General features: G+C 45.0%; 1 protein-coding gene across 4 annotated transcripts in view; it reads right to left on the reverse strand.

Annotated features, from left to right (window-relative positions):
- FYB1 (FYN binding protein 1) overlaps positions 1-20283 on the reverse strand; it is a 59590-nt gene extending 39307 nt beyond the window's left edge. For all 4 annotated transcript variants that reach the window (XM_066614705.1, XM_066614704.1, XM_066614703.1 and 1 more), the window contains exon 1: positions 20236-20283. In XM_066614705.1, the coding sequence (XP_066470802.1) occupies positions 20236-20238 (3 nt within the window). In that variant the 5' untranslated portion in view covers positions 20239-20283. The remainder of the gene's footprint in view (positions 1-20235) is intronic.
- Positions 20284-20811: the final 528 nt, after the last annotated feature.

Below are 20811 nucleotides of genomic sequence, written 5' to 3' on the forward strand. Positions count from 1 at the left end.
CCAAACAATTGTGGATACCTTATTCTAAATCTTGTAAGCCACCTTGGGTGCCCTTACTGGGAGAAAGCTGGAGTCAAAATGAATGTATGAATGAATGAATGTGTGTGTGTGTATTTACCGTAATCCTGCTCTAGGAATTTGGTGCCATTGGCCCCTTTAACATAGAAAAAGTGGGAAAGTGTGGAATGCAATTAGATTCTGCCTTAAGCCATTTCTGCCCAAAGTTGCATATACACAACAGGGATCTTGTGTACACCTGTGGGCTGGGCAGAAATGGGTTTTTAATGCCTGCTTATTTCGAGACTGCAGTAAGCTTTGATTTTTGGAAGAAAGCAAGTAGCACTTTTGGAGAAAGGAGTAGAAAAAATTTCCAGGGCAGTTGGGTTAAGTGTTGGGGTTAAGTAGAAGAGGGTGGTCAGTTGGTTAGACCTCAGCTGAGCTATTGCGGGTGCTCTTGATTAACAGATTAGTGTCCCTGGAGTTACATCACTTTGGACTGGAGTATAACACTTGCAGACACCAAATTTGTGGCATTCGCTTTGCCCTCCTTGTGGCTTATGCAAAAACACTCTTGGGACTATGGGGCACCTGCCAAACTTGGCATCCTCACCACTCTCTAGAGCTGATCTGGGATATGTGGTCACTGAGAATTCTGTTTGAAATCACATTCCCCTCTCCCTAGAGAACAATTTTCAAGGCCCCTGATGAGGGGGAATGTCTGTTAACCCCATTTCATGTACAGCATGTTTCATGTACAGCATATCCTTTCAGAAAACCCTGCAGCACCAAAGCCTCTTCTGTTGCAAGCCACGACTGAAGCAGTGCCTCAGTAGACACTGTTAGTAAATCACAAGTTGTACTCTAAGGGCCCAATCCTATCCAACTTTCCAGCACCGGTGCAACCACAATGCAGCCCTGAGATAACAGAACATTCCCTTACCTTGACATGGTCTCCGTGACTGCCTTCCCACCACAGGAAGCCATGCATGACCCATTGGCACTGCTGCACCAGTACTGGAAAATTGGATAGGATTAGGCTCTAACTCATGGAATGTGAGGCAAGCTAGTCTGTAGCCTGAAATTTTGTGGTGACAAGGTCTAAGGGGGTAGTAAAACACTGCAGAACAACCAGAACAAATGCCAGTAGTTTGATATGCTTAACATTATGTAGGGCGCAATCCTAACCCCTTACGTCAGTGCTTTCCAGCACTGGCATAGCGGTACCAATGGGACATGTGCTGTATCCTGCAGTTGGGTGTCACTCACGGAGGCCTCCTCAATGTAAGGGAATATTTGTTCCCTTACCTCAGAGCTGCGTTGCCCTTATGTCAGTACTGGAAGGCACCGACATAAGCAGTTAGGATTGCACCCTTAATAGCCCAGTATTGCATTTTTTTTAAAGCCATCTGGTAGAATACTGCCCACATGCTTTCCCTTGTATCTCCACAAATAAAAGTACTAGAAATTTACTTTTTGAAAATGGAACTGAAAATTTGGGGAGGGAGGAGTCTTGGAATATTTTGGAGGGGGGATCCACAATCTCCTAGTAACTACAGTCTCATGAAGTGGGCTTATTTGGAACTAAGTAAGTCATCTCTATCTCATGGTATAGCTACTTGCAATATGAAATCTATTGTGTGCACATGTTGATTGAAAACTCAGCATTTGAAGGGAACCCAATTCTAACAAAATTCCCCTGCGCCAATGTAGTGGCACTAGTGCGGCTTGCATTGCATCCAGTGGGGGAATTTTGCAGGCTGGTGGTCTCTTTGAGGTAAGGAGACATTTGTCCCCTCACCCTAGGGAAAGCCCCAGGGTGAATTTGCTAAATTCACCTGTTAAACTTCACCTGTTAAATTACTGGTGCAAGTCGGAGTGGATCTGTTGGTGGATCTTGCCAAGGAAGGGAGACAGGTATGGTGTGCTTAGTTGATAGACTATGCTCTTAGCTACAAGGATGCCATTTATACTCAAGTGCCAGCCTGCCTGATCATCTAGTCCTAAGGACCAATCAAGGTACACCAAGCCCTATAGTGACATGGCCTCACAACTGGATCCTCAGCCTCTGAAATGTGCCTTCAAGCCTGTCTTCTGCCTGCCTTTGACTATGAACCTGACTATGAACCTTTGACTTGATGTTCCTCTGTTGCTGCTCTGGAATTTGATGTACGTTCTGGACCATATACCTGCTTTTGGTCCACTTGGACAGATCCTTAGAACCTGATGGCCTGGAGTCTGACCCTGCTGAGGCCTGACACATGCAGACAAACAGGGAATAGGGGAGGCAGGTAAGAAAGATCAAGCCAATTGACTGGAACTGCCTGGCTAGGGCTGAGAACCTCTCTGGGATTAGCTGCCCTGTTTGGCAATTGCAGCCTGGGACTTTCACAAGAATTAGAGATTCTCGGGCTCTGGAACGGCCCTGGTTACCCTGGCTGCCAACTGGATCTCTCTGAACAGGCAGGGTTTCTTGGTTGCCCTAGGTCTTTGCCTACCCAGTAGTGAACTAATCATCTCTGGTGCTTCTTCTTCTGTGACTCCTGGTTTGATTCTTAAGTCCTGACTCTGTGATCCTGATTCTTGGATGACCTGACAGTCCTATTGCCTATCACAGGTGTTGCCCAGGGCCCAGACCTGACAACAAATCCGGGGAGTGGAGTGGGATGGAAGTTTGCCTGGAGACACAAATAATCTTTTCCTTATTTCAGAGGTAGCTTAGCCTTCTGATGTAAAGCCTTCCTGGAAACCCTGGTCTGGTCAATGGTCCCAGCAGTCAGTCAGCCAGCCACTAGAACTAATGGAACATGCCATGATCTGGAATTATTGGAATTACAAAGATGGCTATAATAAGCGTGAATAATAACCGGTCATCTTCTGTAAGTCTAGAGATGCTGTAAATTACTGAGGGCACAATCCTGAAAGTGCATTGGGCTGGGGCAGGCTCCTTGCACTGGTTCAGGAGTATTGCAAATGTGCCATAAGGCACATTCCCAAACTTTTGAGCATCAGGACCCACTTTTTAAAACGATCCTTTTGTCGGGGTCCATCTAGACTTTAATAAAAGGAGATCTAGAAAGAAAAATATTTTTATTTATTTATTTACAAGTAATAATATTTTTGTTTATTTATTTACAAAAAAACTTAATCCATTTCTCATAATGAAATTGAACTTTAATGAATGCTCTCCCCAGAAAAATTATAAATAAATAAATAAATAAATAATTTTTTTTTAAAAAAATTCTCTATTGGGGATATCAGCTAAGACACAGTTATCTCCCTATATTTACAAATGCTTGCAAACTGCAGGAGCTGAGCTGTTTGCAGAGTAAGAAGCAGCTATCTGATTTTTGAATTGCCTCGAGGCTTGAGGCAATTAGTTACCTGATCTTGCCATTATCTGTGTTTACATTGAAGGCTCTGCCTAGCCCTTTGCGATCCACCAAGAGTCAAGTTGCGACCCACCAGTGGATCCCAACCCACAGTTTGGGAACCAATGCCATAAGGCATGTTTATGGTGACCTGTGAGCTGACCATGCTGACAGCCTGCCAGTGCTGGCTCAAAGCCCTGTGGAAGTCGCACCAGGTGAGTGCAGCACTGGGCAGCGCAGGGGGTGGGAGAAGGGGGTGGGAGGGCATTCCAGGAGTGGGGAGTGGACATTTTTGGGCAGTGGAGGGTGGAACGGGAGGTAAATTGGGCCCAGGAGGGGGGCAGGATTAGCTGCAGCAGTTCATGCTGAATCGTAATCCCCATCTCTGGTCTCAGCAGCTTGACATGGATTTGCACCGGCTAAATAGTGTGAGTACACGTTGATGCACTGGTGAATGTTTTGCACTACTTGGATTTGCACCAGCTAAATAGTGTGAGAACACATTGATGCACTGGTGAATGTTTTGCTTCCCCATTCACTCACATGGGAGAAAGTAAACAGAGGGACATGCATATTGCTTTAGTATTTCACGGCAGAAAAATAAGGACACATTTAGAGACTTGTGAACAAGTATACAATGTTCTCACATCAAGGTTCATTAACCGAACATGACCTTCTTTCTCTGTGATATGTAGCCTTCTGTACTCTATAGAGTAAATGAATACGCTATACAGTGCATTAGTAAAAAGATGTTAACAGTTTCCTTTTGGGGGAAAAAAAAAATCTTAAATGCTGAACAGGATGTTTAATCTCACAGTGGATCTGGTTGTTTTTGTCAGAGAGCTCAATCACATTCACCAATATTTACTATCCGATAGGCAGTTGGCACAAGAACAAGGCTTCACAAATTTAAGCTAGATTTAGGAACCAAGCATTCAACTGTCCCACAACATACACAAATTCAATAGACTGCCAGATATACTCCCAACACATTCATGCACCAGATAGCCCTGAAACCAACTTCAAATATCCCTCACCCCAAACACACACTACATCCCAATTCCATCACATGCACAATTCCATACTCTGCAGGAGAGAGCAGAGAGGCAGAGCTGGTCTCCTTGCTTCAAGAGCCTAATGTATTTATTTTTCACATTTTTATACTACCAAGGACCTCAGGGTGGTTCCTCCCCTCCTTTTGTCTTCACAACAACCCTGTGAGGCAGGTGAGGCTGAGAGAGGGTGACTGGCCCAAGGTCACCCAGGAATCTTCATGGATGCAAATCTTTGATCCTGGATCTTCCAGGTCAGCATCCGACTCCCAAACCAATACACCATCCAGCCTCTCATTTACAGGAGATGAATTACTCTTCTTTCCTTCTCACTTCTCAAGGGGAGGCAGTTTTTCTCCTAAAGCTGGGCCATTTTTCAAGTCCACCAGCCAGGCCCCAATACTTTTGGGTATTAGAAGACCAGAGTGACTCTGCCCGTTCAAGCTGGCCATTGACTCTCCTTAACAGGAACGACTATCGTGTTTTTCTGTTCCAGCAGGGACTTTGCAGGTGCAGTGGTAGACCTTCCTGGTTCTGAACTACTCAATGGCTTTCTGTGATGAACTAAGCTGTGATGAGGAGGAAGAGAATCATGCCCGTTTGCATGCTCAAAGTTGGGGACCTATAGCAGAATTTTGCTGCACCCCACAGGGGAATTTAACAGGTGGAAAGCCTTCCTTGAGGTACAGGGACTTTTGAGGCTGGGGAAAGCCCCAGCCTGCGCAACAGGTCTATTTGCGCAACGGGTCTAGCTAAATTACTAGCACAGATCTGCATTGAACTGTGTTGCAGGATTGGGCACAGGAAGGGGAATAGGATACAGCACATGCTGCCACCATCAAGCCCCTTCCAGGTCTGTTCCACCCATCGCCTGCCTTCCGACCCACCTTCCTCCACCCCATTTCGTTCCCGCCCCAGTTTCCAGACAATGTCCAGAACAGCTTTCTTATTTCATTTCAGTTCCATTTTGTCCCTCATAGCTGTCCTGAAAGAAAGCTTTGTGTGTTTCCTGGATGTGTGAACTTCTTCTTTTCAGAAATGCAGAAATATTAGGCATATTTCTAATATGTAAATACTGAATTGTGCAATTACAGCATGCACTCATAGACCCACCTTTTAAAAAGCATATTTTAGGGTTAATTTGGACAATATGTACTCCCCCTGCCCCCAAACCAACTATGTGCGGCTATGTGCATTTGTGAGACATGCACATCATGGCCTGTCACTTGCTTCCCAGTTGCTTGACTGAATCATATGGAGGGTTTTCATCCAAATTGACCCTCCACATGTGCTGCAAGTATTTTGGACGAACCACATGAAAAACACAAATAACCAGGAAATACCTGGAGGATTCAGGAAGTAGGCACACTGTGAGCCCGCACTTCTCACAATGTGCCTATTTCCTGAGTTCCACCATTATTTCCTGGTTATTTGTGTTTATCATATCAATTGCCCAGGGCCAGTCAGGCAATGAAAGTACAGTCAATCCTCTCTACCTATGGATTTGCTACCCATGAATTTGCTTAACTACAGGGAGTTGGATTGCCATTTACCTCCCTCCATTCATGGTCTATTTTTGGCTGTCCATGGTCTCTGCAACATCTGTGGCCATTGTGAAGTGATCTACAGCATCCAAAAGCTGTTCACGGGTACCATTTTAAAGTTTACCTGCACCATTTTGAAGGTGTCTGCTGCATTCAGAATGCCAACTGAGACCTTCAGAATGTAGTAGAGACCTTCAGAATTCAGTGGAGACCTTCAAAATGGTGCTCATGAATATTCATGGGCGCCATTTTGAAGATCTCTTCTGCATTCTGAGGGTCTCTGCTGCCTTGATGTTGGGTCTCCACTGCCTTGCTGAGTGTTTCTGCTGCAGGCATGGAAGCCACCCCTCCCTCTAACCCCACTGATCCCATAGGATCACTCCCTATCCACGGATTTGGTATCCACTGGAGCTTCCAGGAACCTAACCCCAGCGGATAAAGAGAATTGACTGTATTGTCCAAATTGGTCTCATGTAATGTAGTCATGTGAGCAGCTGGCTGGAAGGAGAGTAACGTCACTTAGGAAGTGGCCAACTGTCCTAAAGAAGCACCGTAAGTACATTCTTCAGGCGTAGTCACAGGGCAGAGAAAGGCAGACTTATGGGAGAAATTTCTCTTGTCAAAAACTGTTCTTAACCATATAAGAGTTTCACCTCTGGCAGCATAGGATCAGTCATTCTGGGAGGGAATTGGGACTTTTTGCTACACACAGATGCTGAGGGATTTATGAAAGACTTCTCCTGGCCAAGAAGCACCCAATCCGCTCAAATGTACCCCCCATAGTATGAACCAAACCACATGTGTGTGTGGGCATCATCCTGGAAACTGGAAGTAACTCTTTTTCTAAAATAAACCCCAGATCATGCATATGTAGAGAGGAGTTTGGACACACAGCACATGAAAACAGGTTAACTCATGTTAAGGTTAACAGAAGGTTTTTCCTCATGTCATTTTCACACCAAAAATCCCCTCCTGCTGCTGTTGGACCCTGAAATGACTATTTCAGGAAGGACATTTGGTGGGAAGAGATGTTGAGGAACAAAACAGGAGAATTTCACAAGAGAAGAGGTTCCAAAAATACCAAATATGTAACTGAAACACGACTACTGGACAAACATTGGAGAATGGAGAATTTCATAGTTTCATGAAATGGTTAATATTTGCAACATTCCACTGCTCTGAGCATTCTAAAAGGAAAGCTGTTTTTGTTCATGTTCCCACTTCCTTGAGCAACAGGAAGTTCAGTGCAAATTAAAATACGTTTGGGCCGGTTCAGACATTGTAATTATTTCAGTGGTTTAAAAATAAAAACAAAACAGGCACAAGGGTGCTCACAACACAAGTATAACTCAGAACAATACAATATGAAACACACAACACAAATCAAAACATTATGAAGCAACAGTCTTAAAAACAAGCAGTACTTTCACTGATGTAACAAGGTTACAATTAAAAAGTTACATGAAAAGGGGCTGGTTTTAAACAGCAACCACTGTTTAAAACCAGCCAAAGAGGGAGGCTGATGGATCTCCTTGGGGAGAGATCTACAGATGCAGTGTTGCTGCCAAACAGACCTGTTTCTGGTACCCTCCAAGCTTATTCCAGTTAAGCAGGACCTTTAGGGCTTGGAATGGTTCATAGGAGAGCAGGCAGTCCTCAAGGTACCCTGGCCTCAGACAGTTTAGGGCTTTAAAGGCGAAACCAGCATTTTGAATTGAGCCTGGATGCAAATGGGCACCCAGAGTAGCGGGTAGAATACAGGTATAGGTATAATATGGTCAGAGCTGGCCCATGCATGAACCCAACTGAAGCCGTTGCCTCAGGCAGAAGATCACCAACTCACCTCCACTAACTAACTTCCACTTCCTAGATTGGAAAAAGAAGAGAGGAAGAGGAGATAGGGAAGGGAGTGCTGAGCTAGAAAATTGGAGGAGCAGAGGTCAGCATATCATGAAGCAAGGGGGCAGTGCTTTACATGCTAGGTGTCAGGAGGTCTTGGGTCAGCCCTGAATACAGGCTGACAGCTTGGCCCCAACCAACATCCTGGGAACCACATTCTACTAATTGCAGCTTTCAAACTGTCCTTAGAAGTAGCCCCAAGCAGAGTGCATTGCACTAGTCAGCATGTGGGCCACTTTTTTCTCACTTAGGAACTCATTAGCTGCAAATAAAAAAAGAGAAAATATATGAATTTTGGATCATATTTCAAGATATATGAGAGCCCAATTTTCATGTGGGCTGCCCTTTTAGCAGTAACACCTCAGCAGCTGAAAGCCTGAGGGCCGTATAAAAAGCTTCCGCGGGCCACATTAAGTTTCTCACCCCTGCTCCAGAACAAGCCTATGTTGCCCCAATGGGCCTACTCAGATACTGAGTAGGGCTACTTTGCTGGCACAAGTCTGAGTGGAGCCCGTTAGGTGAATTTTGGGTGGGAAGGTGGATAGGATATTGGCAGAGATGCTGCCACAATAACCACTCCTTTCCTGTCCTCGACACAACCCCATCAACATTTTGGTTCTCACCATGTTCCACCATGCCCTCCACGTTTCATCCACTGCCTGCCTCCAACACCAACATATTGGTGCTGGGGCTCTCACAGAGGTTGCTCTCTCCAGGCTGCACCACTTATCTTTTATAGTAGCAGCCAGGCTACACTCTATGACACATCACATTTTGCTAAGGCTCCGATGAGCACGGCCCCACCAGAACGCAAGGTCCAGCAATGTAGCAAGTCTATAGGATTGGGCTATAAATTAACTAATTGGTCATGGAGGCCAGGACTGCCAAATCCAGATTAGGCTACAACCGATAAACAAGCCAAAACTGGGCAAACATAGTATTGGCAAAACAGATGACATCTTTGGGTGATGTGAAAGCTCTGTCTCTGGTGCTAGATTGGTGATTATTCATTGACACATGGAAGCCCACTTGATGTTGCAACTACCAAGCAAGAAGCTGACATTTGTCATGTGCTGCTTCTTGTCTTTCTTTCTGATGTGAAATGTGTCGTTTCTGCAACTAAGCACAAAATACTTCTTGGACGTTATCATTCCAGTGCTTTGCATACCCGATTCTGCTTTGCAGCCCAAACAACACGCTGTTGTCTTGATTCTAATAAACAGCGCTGCTGAGTTTTGCATACACAGTCATTATTTGACAGATTATGGCCTGCAAAGGGGGAGGGTTGTTTGTAGTTCTAAAATCCAAGTTGGTGATCATATGAGTGAAAGAAATGGAAATATACCCTCGTTAGTATCTAGCTGAACAGATCCAAACTACATAGGGTGCTGCCTGAGGTGACATTCATCTACTACTACTAGTAGTAATAGTCGTCCTTGTAATAGTAATACTAGTACTGTTATAGCTCCATTAGCATACTATACATTGTGCTTGATATAAAGTGAAAGGAAAAATCCCTACCCCGATTGTAGTAGTATCTACAATCCAGATACTGACACAGAAGACAAGTTGTTTGTCTTATCTACAGAGTTGCAGGACTGCTTCACAGGTTACAGTTTAGGAGAAGGGGTGTGTGTGACAAACATAAGGCCCCGGGAGCTGGATGCTGCCCACAGAAGCTCTTTATCTGGCCCTTAGGCTCTCCCAGCACCACCATCAACTACTCTCAGCTGCTGAGCTGAGGTGTCACTGCTGACAGGGTGGCTCACATGATAATTGGGCTCTCCCATAACTTGGAAATATCTTCAAGATTTGCGTATTTTTTTCTTCTGTCATTTGCAATTGTGAGAAAAAAGTACTTATTTCTGGTCATGACCTGCTTAATGACGTCACTTCCTGCTTAATGACATCACTTCCAACCCTCAGCAGCATCATGAATGCTATTTTGGCCCACTGTATGAAATGGGTTTGACACCCCTGGTTTAGGGATATATTGAAAGCTGCCTTTTACTGAGTCAGACTCTTGGTCCATCCAGCTCAGTAACATCAACACTGGCTGGCAGCAGCTTTCCAGGATTTCAGAAAGTTTTCCCAGCCCTGCTAAGTGAAACTGAGGTGTGAACATCAGACTTCAAGCATGTCATGGGTATACTTTATATTGGGTGCCCTTCGGGGAGAAAGGCGGAATATATATAAATAAATAAATAAATAAATAAATAAATAAATAAATAAATGCTTTACCACTGAGCCATGGTCCTTCTCAAAGACTTTTTAAAAAAGTGTACACACAAAGATGTTAAGTGTGAATGGAACGGAGAAACTCCTTTTTGGTTACATTCTGAGACCCCGGTTATCTCTATATCAAATCTGATCCTGTGACTTGACAAGAGCAGACAAGTGAGTCAAGTTCCAGGAAACAGCAGAAGGGCACCCAGGGCTGTCTCACACCCACTTGTTCTTCAAACCTAAAACACTTTCTGCAGCTTGACACGGAAACCAACTGTGAAACAGCCAGTGATAGTAGGTGGCAATTGTTCAAGAACATTTCTCTGTTCATCAGAAACGGCCAGTTTCAGATCCAATGTCCTCATTGTCTGGCCCCAAATCTGCAAATGACAGTCAACAATTGTTTTGGAGACCAGGACTCATTGGCCAAGAGTCCTAACGCAAAATTCTGCCACCAAAAGTGAAAGAAGACTTCGTTTTCCTTTTGAAGGGAGGGCTGAAAATGGCCCATCTAGGGCCAGTTCACCATGATTCTGATCCAGGTGGGTATAAAAATTTGTGCAACTGTGAGCCTCTTTACTAAATCTTGGGATTGCCTCAGCCCACTTATATCCCTACAGAGCCAGAAGTCAGACATCAAAATTATTTGTATTTCTTGGTTTCTCTATGTTTACCAAATCAACAGCCCAACCCAGTGCAAATTCCCCCCGCGCCAATGCAGCAACACCAGCGCAGCTTGTGTTGCATCCTGCAGGGGAATTTTGTTTGCTGGAGGTCTCCTTAAGGCAATGGTTCTTTAGCACCAGATGGTTCTTTAGCACACATTTAGCACCAGAACCCACTTTTTAGAATGAGAAACTGCCAGGGTCCACTGGAAGTGATATCATGACTGGAAGTGACATCATCAAGCAGGAAAATTTATAACAATCCTAGGCTGCAATCCCACCCACATTTACAGAGGAGTAAGTTCCATTCACTGTCATTGTTAAAAGAATATACATAACAGCTTGTTAAAAGTACAGGTCTGTAACATTTCTCCTAATACAGTCACATACCATGGTAGCATCAAGTCTAATATATTAAAAATAAAATATTGAAATGAATGGGGACCCACCTGAAATTGGCTCATGACCCACCTAGTTTGAGAAACACTGCCTTAAGGTAAGGGGACATTTGGCCCCTTGCCCTGGGAAAACCCCAGCCAGCGCAACAGGTCTAGTTGGATCCACACCAGCGAAATCAACTTGGATGGGAGACCTCCTGGGAATACCGGGTGCTGTACGCTTATACCATAGTCTTTCGAGACTGAAGTTTGCCAACCATTGATCCATATTGGCAGATCCATGTCAGCAGATCAGGCCCAAGAAGGGGGAATAGGTTAGATATTATACATTTTGATTTAAATGCTCTGATCTGATACCTTACATGCTATACTGTGTATTTATTGGTCTGGCTTTTTGGAAATGGTTTTGATACACCTGAGCTGCCACACAAGAGAATGTTATTAATTTCACGCTGTGGCACTCCACCACAATACAGTGTCAACTGGGAATAGCACATGTTATGATAACTCATTCTGAGGCCCATTTGTTTATCCTACCCTTCCTCCAAGGAGTTCAGTGTGACATACATGATCTTCCTCTTACTTTGCACAACACCCTTGTGAAGCAGGTCAAACGGAAAGTTTGTGGCAGAGTGGGAACAGGGAACCAGATCTCTAGGGCTGCAACCCTATACACAATTTCCTGGGAGTGAACTCAATGTAACATGAGACTTTAGAAGTAGAAGTAGAGTGGGCATGCATAAGATTGCGCTGTAAGTCTAACCTGTAGGCGCTACACCATGATGGAAGGAGGCTCAGGTGGAAGAGAGCCTACAGCAATGTGTTGTGAGAGGTAAGAACTTGGGCAGAAATTCTTAGCATGAAAGTTGGGGTGTTGCAACACGTCCCTTTTTTTGTTTGTGACATTTGGAGGACATGCAATGGCACATAAAATGGTAAATGTTTGAGGTCTACAGTGTACCACTGGTTTGATAAGTAAAGCGAGAGTATTTCACACTTCCACTTCCTTACGCAATGGGAAGTTGTGTGCAGACTTTACAGCGCCCATTTCCTTGTGGTTAGGAAAGAACGAAGACTAGCGTCTTGTCATGGCCTTGCTGGGAGGACTAGGCTGAAAATTCTGGTACTGGGTCTCTTCTGAAAAGATATCTGGGAAGCACTGTATCATGCCATTTGTCTGAGAATGAGAAGTAATTGCACCATTGCTAACCACACTGAAATCCTCTTTTAGTCCTTCATAATCAAATGAGGGTTTTTCACACTCTCCCCTCACATCCCCTTGTCAGCTGACAAGCAGAAGAGGGGAAGGAAGGGCAGGGAAAGAGGAAGACCGAGAATTAGCCAACTGCTGAACTTCTCTCTCAAAACAGAAAAAAGACCCAGCAAAAATATGCATGGCGTGTCAGCTGAAGAGCAGACTGGGGACACAATAGGGCAACATTAGCTAAAGCTTTGTGGCTGGACTGACTCTGCAAGTTTGTGGCTCAGGGCTGTAGTTTTCAATTGGTGCCATCCTAAACCTGGGGGGGGGGGGAGGACAATGGAAGAGTTTGCTGAGCCAAAGCAGCAATAGCAGCACTGCTGGGCAGTAAACAGCTGCACTGTATGAGCCTTGGATGGGGGGAAGGGGAGGAAGCAAGCCAGGCTCCTGAAAAGCAGCCTAAACACAACTGAGGGCCTTCTAGCAAATTTTACCTGGGATGGGGTCCATCAAAACTTAGAATCAATCCTGCCTGTTTAAAATGTTTAGTTGCTGGTCAGGGCTCTGCACCAAACCAAAATGGGCCAATACACTATTTTCTCTACTTTTTTTTTTTTTAAAAAAATTGCAAAATAAGGGGGGGGGGTGATGCCTGCTTAGGAGATGTTGCAATTTTCAGCAATCAGTCATTTTTACCTACTGTCCTGTGAGGAAGAAGAGGAGGAGGAGAAGCCATTAAAGCAAAGTGGAAATGTCATCACTGACATTTCCACTTACTGCTCTACATGCCCCAGCTCGGCTGGGGTTCCCCCTCTCTGTGCAGGGGCCAATAGAAGCACCAGTTGCCTGGAGAGAAAGAGGGGAGGGAGGAAGAGATGAGGAAGCAGTCATCAAGGGAAAAGAAAACAGCCACCTCCTATTATTTCCATGATTTGATATTGATTTTATGTAAGCCACTTCGGTAGCCTTGTTGGATGAAGAGCAGAAACACTTATACTAAATGCTTAACGTTGCAATCCTATCCTGCGCTGGAACAGGCAAGCCAAGAGGCTTGCGCTGTATTTAGCGTAGGATAGGGGCCAGAATCGGCTCAGTCAGAGGCAAGGGGAAACTTTCCCCCTTATCCCTGGGTAAGGTGCATTGGACCCTATGGGTCTCCTCGGACCTGTGCCACCTCCTGAGTTGGCACAAGTCCGAGGAGAGTGGAGAGGCTTGAAGCCACTCCAAGCTCCCTGGGAATGGGGGTTGGGATCCTGCATAACTGCCAGATCCCAGCCCTGTCTCCCATTCCCCACTCGCCCGTTGCTGTGGTCGCCCTCCCCCTGCCCTGGAAAGCCTCCCTCCAGCCTCCTCCCTGCCCACCCCAGCCTTGCATTGGCCAACCTTGGCTGATGCAAGACTCAGAGCCTCCATCTGCGTGGAGGCTTATTCCACCCTCTGCAGGCCAGCGCACCTCTGAGTGCCAGCCTTGCCAGCTCCCGAGGAGGCGCAAACTTGCCAAGGGATTTGCACCAGTCCATGTGCAGTTCAAGATTGCGCTGCACAATAAATAAAAAAAATTAATAAAATAAATAGAAATTGGTAGTTCTGAGTAAGAAAATAAAACAGCTTTCCTTTACCTGGTATGGTATTGATCTCTTTTTAAAAGCGTTTTCTCTTTTTATGCTGTAAACTACCTTGGTACTGTACATACTTTACTGGGACTGAAAGGGGCAAGGAAATCTTTTAGTAAACAAGCATTTGAGTTTGGGGAAAAAACAAACAAACCTACAACTGAGTTGAGCAAATAGTGAGTCAGGCACAATCCTGCACAGCTGAGTCATGATGACTTTCCCCCATGCCTCAGAATACTAACAAGGTTTTTGCTTTTTCTTATTATTGAATTTGCATATGCAAAGCACTCCTACAGTTGGATGTGGGACACATTTGTCCATTGTCACAAATGCACATGACTAATCCACCTCCTGCCCTGACCAAATGCAAAGTAGATTTAAATACATGATTTCCAGGAATACGTGGATCTCCAAGGTTGTGGTTGGGAAAAGGGGCACTTCTATAGTACCACCATTAACCATTCATTTAATGAGAACTGCAGGTATTCAGGTTCTGCTGACTGACTGACTGACTGCTGGACTGCTACAGGAACAACTTTGGGCATTTTGACACAGCAGACAACTCTTCGAAGTGGCACCAACCATGTATTGGCATGTGAACCAGCAAGGTATAGCAGTCAGATTTGGAAGTCGACAGTTCCAGTCTCTGGTCAGCCTTGGTGGGACTGTAGTCAAGGTGAAGATACGCTCTGCATGTGGAAGGTTCCAAGTTCAATCCCTAGTATCTCCAGGTATGGATGGGAAAGACCCCTGGATGAAACTCTAGAATTGCTGCTGGTCTGTGGATACTATACTGAACCAGAAGAATCAGTGGTCTAACATAGGAAGCTGCCTTATACTGAATCAAACCACCAATGTCCATCTAGCTCAGTATGGGCTGAGTCACTCACTGACAACAATTCTCTGGGCTTGCAGAGAGAATTTTTCTCTGCCCTACCTAGAGACTGAACATGGGGCCTCCTGTATGCAAAGCAGTGGAAGAGTGTCTTGGAAGAGTGTCTGAGTTGAAGAGTCCTTTTCAAATAAAGAGCCAATGTATGTTCATAGGTTTTCATGACCAGCAGCAATAATCCAACAATTTGACATATCTTTATTTGGATGAGAAGACCATGGTTTGTGTCAAAGAAGTAAACCCATGTTGTTAAAAAAATTTTTCAAAAAGAGGCAACACCCTGATTCTAAAAGTTCACAGTCAGGGCCTCTGAGAGGAATTTTATCAGGGGGTTCAAAGTTTCTTTTGGGTCCCTTTCAGAAGGGGAGGGGTGAAATAGAGCAGGGGAGGGTGGTGATGGGAGAGCAGAATGGAGCAAGGAGGGGCAAAACAGGATGCAGGGAAGGTGGAGGCAGCTGGAAAAGTCTTTGGAGCCCAGGTCTACCCACCCATGTGGCATCGGCAACTAGATACAGCAATATGAAAAGCCAAACACACTCTGAAGTCTCTCTAAAATCTTTTAAATATAGAAAATTGTGCAGAAAATGAGCATCATCATATTTAGGCTCACACTAGAATGGAAAGTGTCCTGTGCATAACAAAACTTGCTTCTGCAGCAGCTGTAGTCTTGCAGCTGTGTCCCTGGGCTCCTACCCGTGGTTAGCAGATTCACAAGCCAAGGAGCTACTGTAGCAGGCTGGTTTCCTCCTAGATTTGACCCTGTGTTAAGGAGTGTCATGTATGCATTCCTCAGTCCAGCATATATGGCTTGCCAGTAGCTGCAGCTGCCCAGTTGCACGCTCCTGGTAGTGTCCCCAGCATCCCATGAGGGCAACAAGTCTGAATAGACAGGAAAATGTAACATCCCAGGAAATTTCAGGGCCACCTCCATTGGCTCCTGGGCCCCCTTTTTGACCCTGGACCCAGTTACAAATTACCCCCTTTACCCCCAGGCCCTGCTCACAGTTGGTTCCCAGTGATTTCTTGAGTGACATCCTTTTGTGGCTACTCTCAGTTGCCTTCTCCAGATAGTCCAGTACAGGTTAGGTTCCAGGGGTCTTTCCTTAAGTTGCAGAATTATTTATGTGACATAAACAAAACTGTGAACAACTTTCTCTAGTGACTGCTTTTTATTGTTGTGGGTCTTAGAGCAACTTAGATGGGGGGGGCTGCATTTGTATTAGTTACAGTTCATTCATACACACATACGTACATTCAGTCATTCATATCCCGCCTTTCCCATACCAAAGCAAATGTCCAAGCCGCTTACAATACATCAAAACAATAAGTTTAAAAAAAAATTAAAACATTAATTTTTACATTGAACACTAAAGCATCAAAACAAACTAAAACCCAACACACATCATTGAGTCATGGGGGGGGGGGGAGAGAAACAAATTAGTCCAGAGAAGCAGTCAAACCACAGCGCTATTATAGAGGCTCAGAGGGCAAACATCCAACTATCGACCAAATGCCAGATGAAACGGGTATGTTTTGAACCCTTGCCGAAAAGCTATGAGGGAGGGAGTTGTTCTGAATTTTGAATTTCCCTAGAAGGGAACTCCACAATTGTGCCGCCTCTACAGAGAAGACTTGCCCCTCAACCTACAGCGTCCTAACTTGGGACAGAGGTGGCACTTGAAGGAGAACCCCTTCAGATGATCTAAGATGGTGGGCTCAAATGTATGAGAGAAGGCGATCCCACAGATAGCCTGGACCAGGGCTGTCCAAACATTTTGGCAGGAGGGCCACATCATCTCTCTGACACTATTAATTTATGTTTCAAATGTGAATCAATTTACATAAATAAATATATTAGAAATGGAACTTATATGAATGAATGACGGTCTTGCAATAGCTCAAGGCCTATAAAAGGCCTTGCACAAAGCAAGGCCAGCCTTTCCTTCACTGCTGCTGCTGCATCACAGACATGAAACGACAAGCAGTGGAGAGAGCCCTCATCCCACAGCTCATGCAAGAGGTCAAACAGTTGGCCGTCACGCTGAGAGCAATTGCATCAGGCCAGTGTGGGCTCCAGCAAGTCTCCAGAGTGCCAGAGGCTCATTGGAGACTGGGGTCTCCCTGAGGGCCGGATTGCAAGTCCTCGAGGGCCACAAGTGGCCCCAGGGCCAGAGTTTGGGTTGGAGAGGAACATGAGTACAGGTCTATTAAGTTCTGTGCTGGCTCACCTTTATCCACCACTTCTGTATCTCCAAAACACACTGACTCTTCCTCTCACAAATCAGCCTCTCTGTCTTCAAAACCAGTGCCACCACACCTGTACAAACATCTTAGAGCAGCATTTCTCAACCAGTCTTATGGATACCACCAGTAGTTCTTGAGGAATCCCTGGACACCTGCTGTAGTTCGTGGAATCCCTGGACACCTGCTGCCTAGCAGCAAGACCAGGAACGCAACACAACAAACTGTGGTAGGGGGATCAGTATAGTGGGTAGAACTCCAAAGCATGTTTTTCCACCTGTGAAAAAGCCCTCCTGTCCACCTTGAGCCTCTTACAAGTGTTTGTCGCATCACATCTGGCCTCTCAACTCAGAAGTAACTGGCAATGATGTCATTGACAGTTATTACGTGGTATTTCGAATAGGTGGGCCATGTGAAGAGGTAGGGTGAAGGATAAAAATTGAGAAACACTTTCTTAGAGCAGACGAACTTTGCTTGTGTGAAATTGTGATGTAGCTGTCCTTAAGTTGGGAAGTTGTAACTTGGATGACCTTAAGTAGTGGACTACCTGTATTTCACCAGCTGGGAGTGAACTTGTGTACCGATCTCTTGTGCCTGGCTTGCTCTCTTGTCCAATCTCACCGGGACCTCCATAGGCTAACTCAGCCATTTTCAACCACTGTACCGTGGCACACTGGTGTGCCGTGAATAGCCTGTAGGTGTTCCGCAGGGGTTTGGGGGAGAGTCATTTATTAGTAGGGCCATTGGGAGATGTGAGCCCCCCACTGGCAGCATGATGTGCCTTGTCAGTGGTCAAAAAACTGATGGCGTGTCTTGACAATTTTAGTGCCTTGTTAGTGTGCTGCGAGACAAAAATGGTTGAAAATCGCTGGGCTAGCTGCTGGGAACAGGACAGTGGGGGTAGAGAGACAAACCCTTTTCCCTCACACCATTTGTTTGCTCAAAACTTCCTTAGACTGCTTTTCTCCCAGAAAGGGAGAAATATCTTTTCCCGGGCAGGGTGGATGAGTTCTGCAATGTTGAGTGGAAAATGGCAAGAAGTGAAAGGGTTACTCAGTTCCTCCATCCATTACTCTTCTGGCCAAGATCACAGCCCCCAAGGCTGCTGCTTTTTGATTAAAAATAAAGTGTTGAGTGACTATTCACATGTTTCATATGTAATGCCTAGTTTGCGTCTGAACAAGATGCCTTCCCTTACTGCAATCATGTGGACAATGTGCTGAGTCAAGATTTGGCATTTTGTCACATTCTCTTATGCTGTGCTGATCACAGGCTATGGTGAACACAGATAATATGGGCAGAGAAACTAAAACCACTTTCTTCTTTCTTTACACTGGCATTGTCACATGTGAGGCTTGTCTTAAACCCATCTGCAAAACAGTTATGACATCTACACTGCCTAGAATTCAATGTCTCTTCTGTTGTTTAGCTTGTATTCTGCATACCGGAGATCTTGGAGAACAGGACCTGAAGAGACTCTGGGGGCAGGTTCAGGTCAGGAAGGAGCAATAGGATCCAGACAGTGCGGCTGCCACTGAGATCCATCCCTTCCTGCTCCCAAACTGACCTGCCCCAGCCCTGCTCCAATCCTTCCTGGCTCACGATCCACCATGTCTCCTCCCTGTCTCTCCCTGCTCTCCCCCACCTCCCTCCACCCCAGAATGTCTCCTCCCTGCCTCCTTCACTCCCACTCACCTCGTCCAGTGGTTCGGGTGAGCCACCAGGCTGTGGAACACAGGCCCAGCACCAGAGCTGGCCCAGCACGTGTTCATACTGGGTCAGCTCCAGTGTTGAGCCCATGGCAAGGCTTGCAAATGTGCCTTATGACATGTTTGTGAAAGTGCACGCGGAATATGATCCTTAATCCGCTTAAATAGTTTTAGCGTGTAAAAATAGAAGTAATATGAAATACAAGGAGTTGAGTTTACATATTCATACTAAGAAATCATTGCTAGTCAAATCGCTGACTTACCAGCGAAAGTGGAGGTTATGTGATCTGGTGTTGCCTGCGCATGGCCTCTGGGGCTGTGCACTGGTGGCAGTGGCTTGCAGAATGGTGGAATGGCCAGTGGTCTGAGCCTTACGCTAGCACATAGTGAGATCCATCAGTGTAAGGCCCTGATAGGATTGGGCCAAAAGACGTGGTCCCAGAAAAGAGCTTGTACATCCTCTAATCATTGTGTGCATAAAGAAGTTGAACATGATCCAGCCAAATCTAAACTCCTTGGAAGGCTGCAGTCCTAGAAACATTGACCAGAAAGCAAGTTACACTGAACTTGCATAATACAAACAGGACTGAACTGTTGGTCTCAAGGATTTGACTGGCAATGTGAAGCATGTACTTGAAACTTGTACTCATTGGGACATAAAAAGTACTTAACTTCAGCTACATTTTGTCTTGTCATCAAAGAAGCGAACACCATACTTTATCTTGTATAGCTTCTTTCTCTCTTGATTATCAGTGATTATGCAGTTTTTTAAAAGACAATCCAAAGTGCATGCTTTGTGACATTAACATACATAGGAAAGACCTTTTATTCTATGTTTAACATGAATCATACAATGTTGATTATTTGAGCCACAAACTCCTTACAACTGAGAGCAGTGATCTGCTGAGAGACATTTCACAAATACTATGAAGGCAGGTTGCACAAGTGTTCAGGTTAATCTTCCCTTGCCACATGTGACTATTTCCATGTGCTTTCAGAGAGTCCCAAGCACAGACATTTCCTAGGATAAATTTATCTTCTCTGGGAACTTTTCCCATTTTAAGAGCATTTTTGTATACGATGTACAACGTGAGCAGCTTTCTCTACAATCCATGAAGCCAGAGGCAGCCCACGATTTGCCACCAAGGGTGACAAAAAATTTGTTTTTGTGATCTGCCTAGAACTGCAAAAACAGCAGTGTGGTCAAACATCCAGCGTGCTGCAGTGTGCAGTTCCAGGCAGCCTGGAACAATTACTAGGGTTTCATCGCACACCAGCTGTACTGAGTCTTAAAATATATGGGACTAAAATTCAGGCATCTATTGCCCCATCCATTTGCTCATTGCAAAAGAGCCTGGACTGTAATCATGCTTCTATATCTTCTAAAAATAAAAACATTGAAAACTATGAAAAAATTCTGCACTTACCATGGCTGATAAAACTCTCTGTGTGCTCTCAAGTCTGCTAAAAGAGAGTAGTGTTACAAGGGGAACATTTTCTTTGTCCTTCTGCCGGAACTTCCTATTTTGAAAGAGTTAAGTGGCTTATCCAGGCTTCGTAGGGAAGAAAAAAAAAAGCCCAACAGTGCAATCCAGAGTTTGAATATTATAATCAGGCTTCTCACAAGCTTTGCAGTAGTAACATGGAAAGGTACTGTGGTGGTGCAAAGCTTGGAAACAACTATGAAAATGTATGCTACATGTGCTTTAATCGTTAGACAATCCCCAGAAATGAAGAGCGCTAACCATGCAAGCCTATGCATATTTATTTGGAAGTTAGTTCCATTGTGTTCAGTGGGGTTTACTTCCGGGTAAGTGTACACACAGATTGCAGTCTAAGAGTCCAATCCTAGGCTTGTCTACTCAGAAGTAAGCCCTATTACAGTCACGGGGGCTTACTCCCAGGTAAATGTGGATAGGATGGGGCTGTTGCTTAATGCACAAAAATACACACAAGTTTATCAAAGGAAAGGTTAAACACAAGCACATACAGAGTTTGTTCTT

Source organism: Tiliqua scincoides, chromosome 2 (genome assembly GCF_035046505.1).
Source record: "Tiliqua scincoides isolate rTilSci1 chromosome 2, rTilSci1.hap2, whole genome shotgun sequence".
Lineage (NCBI taxonomy): Eukaryota > Metazoa > Chordata > Lepidosauria > Squamata > Scincidae > Tiliqua > Tiliqua scincoides.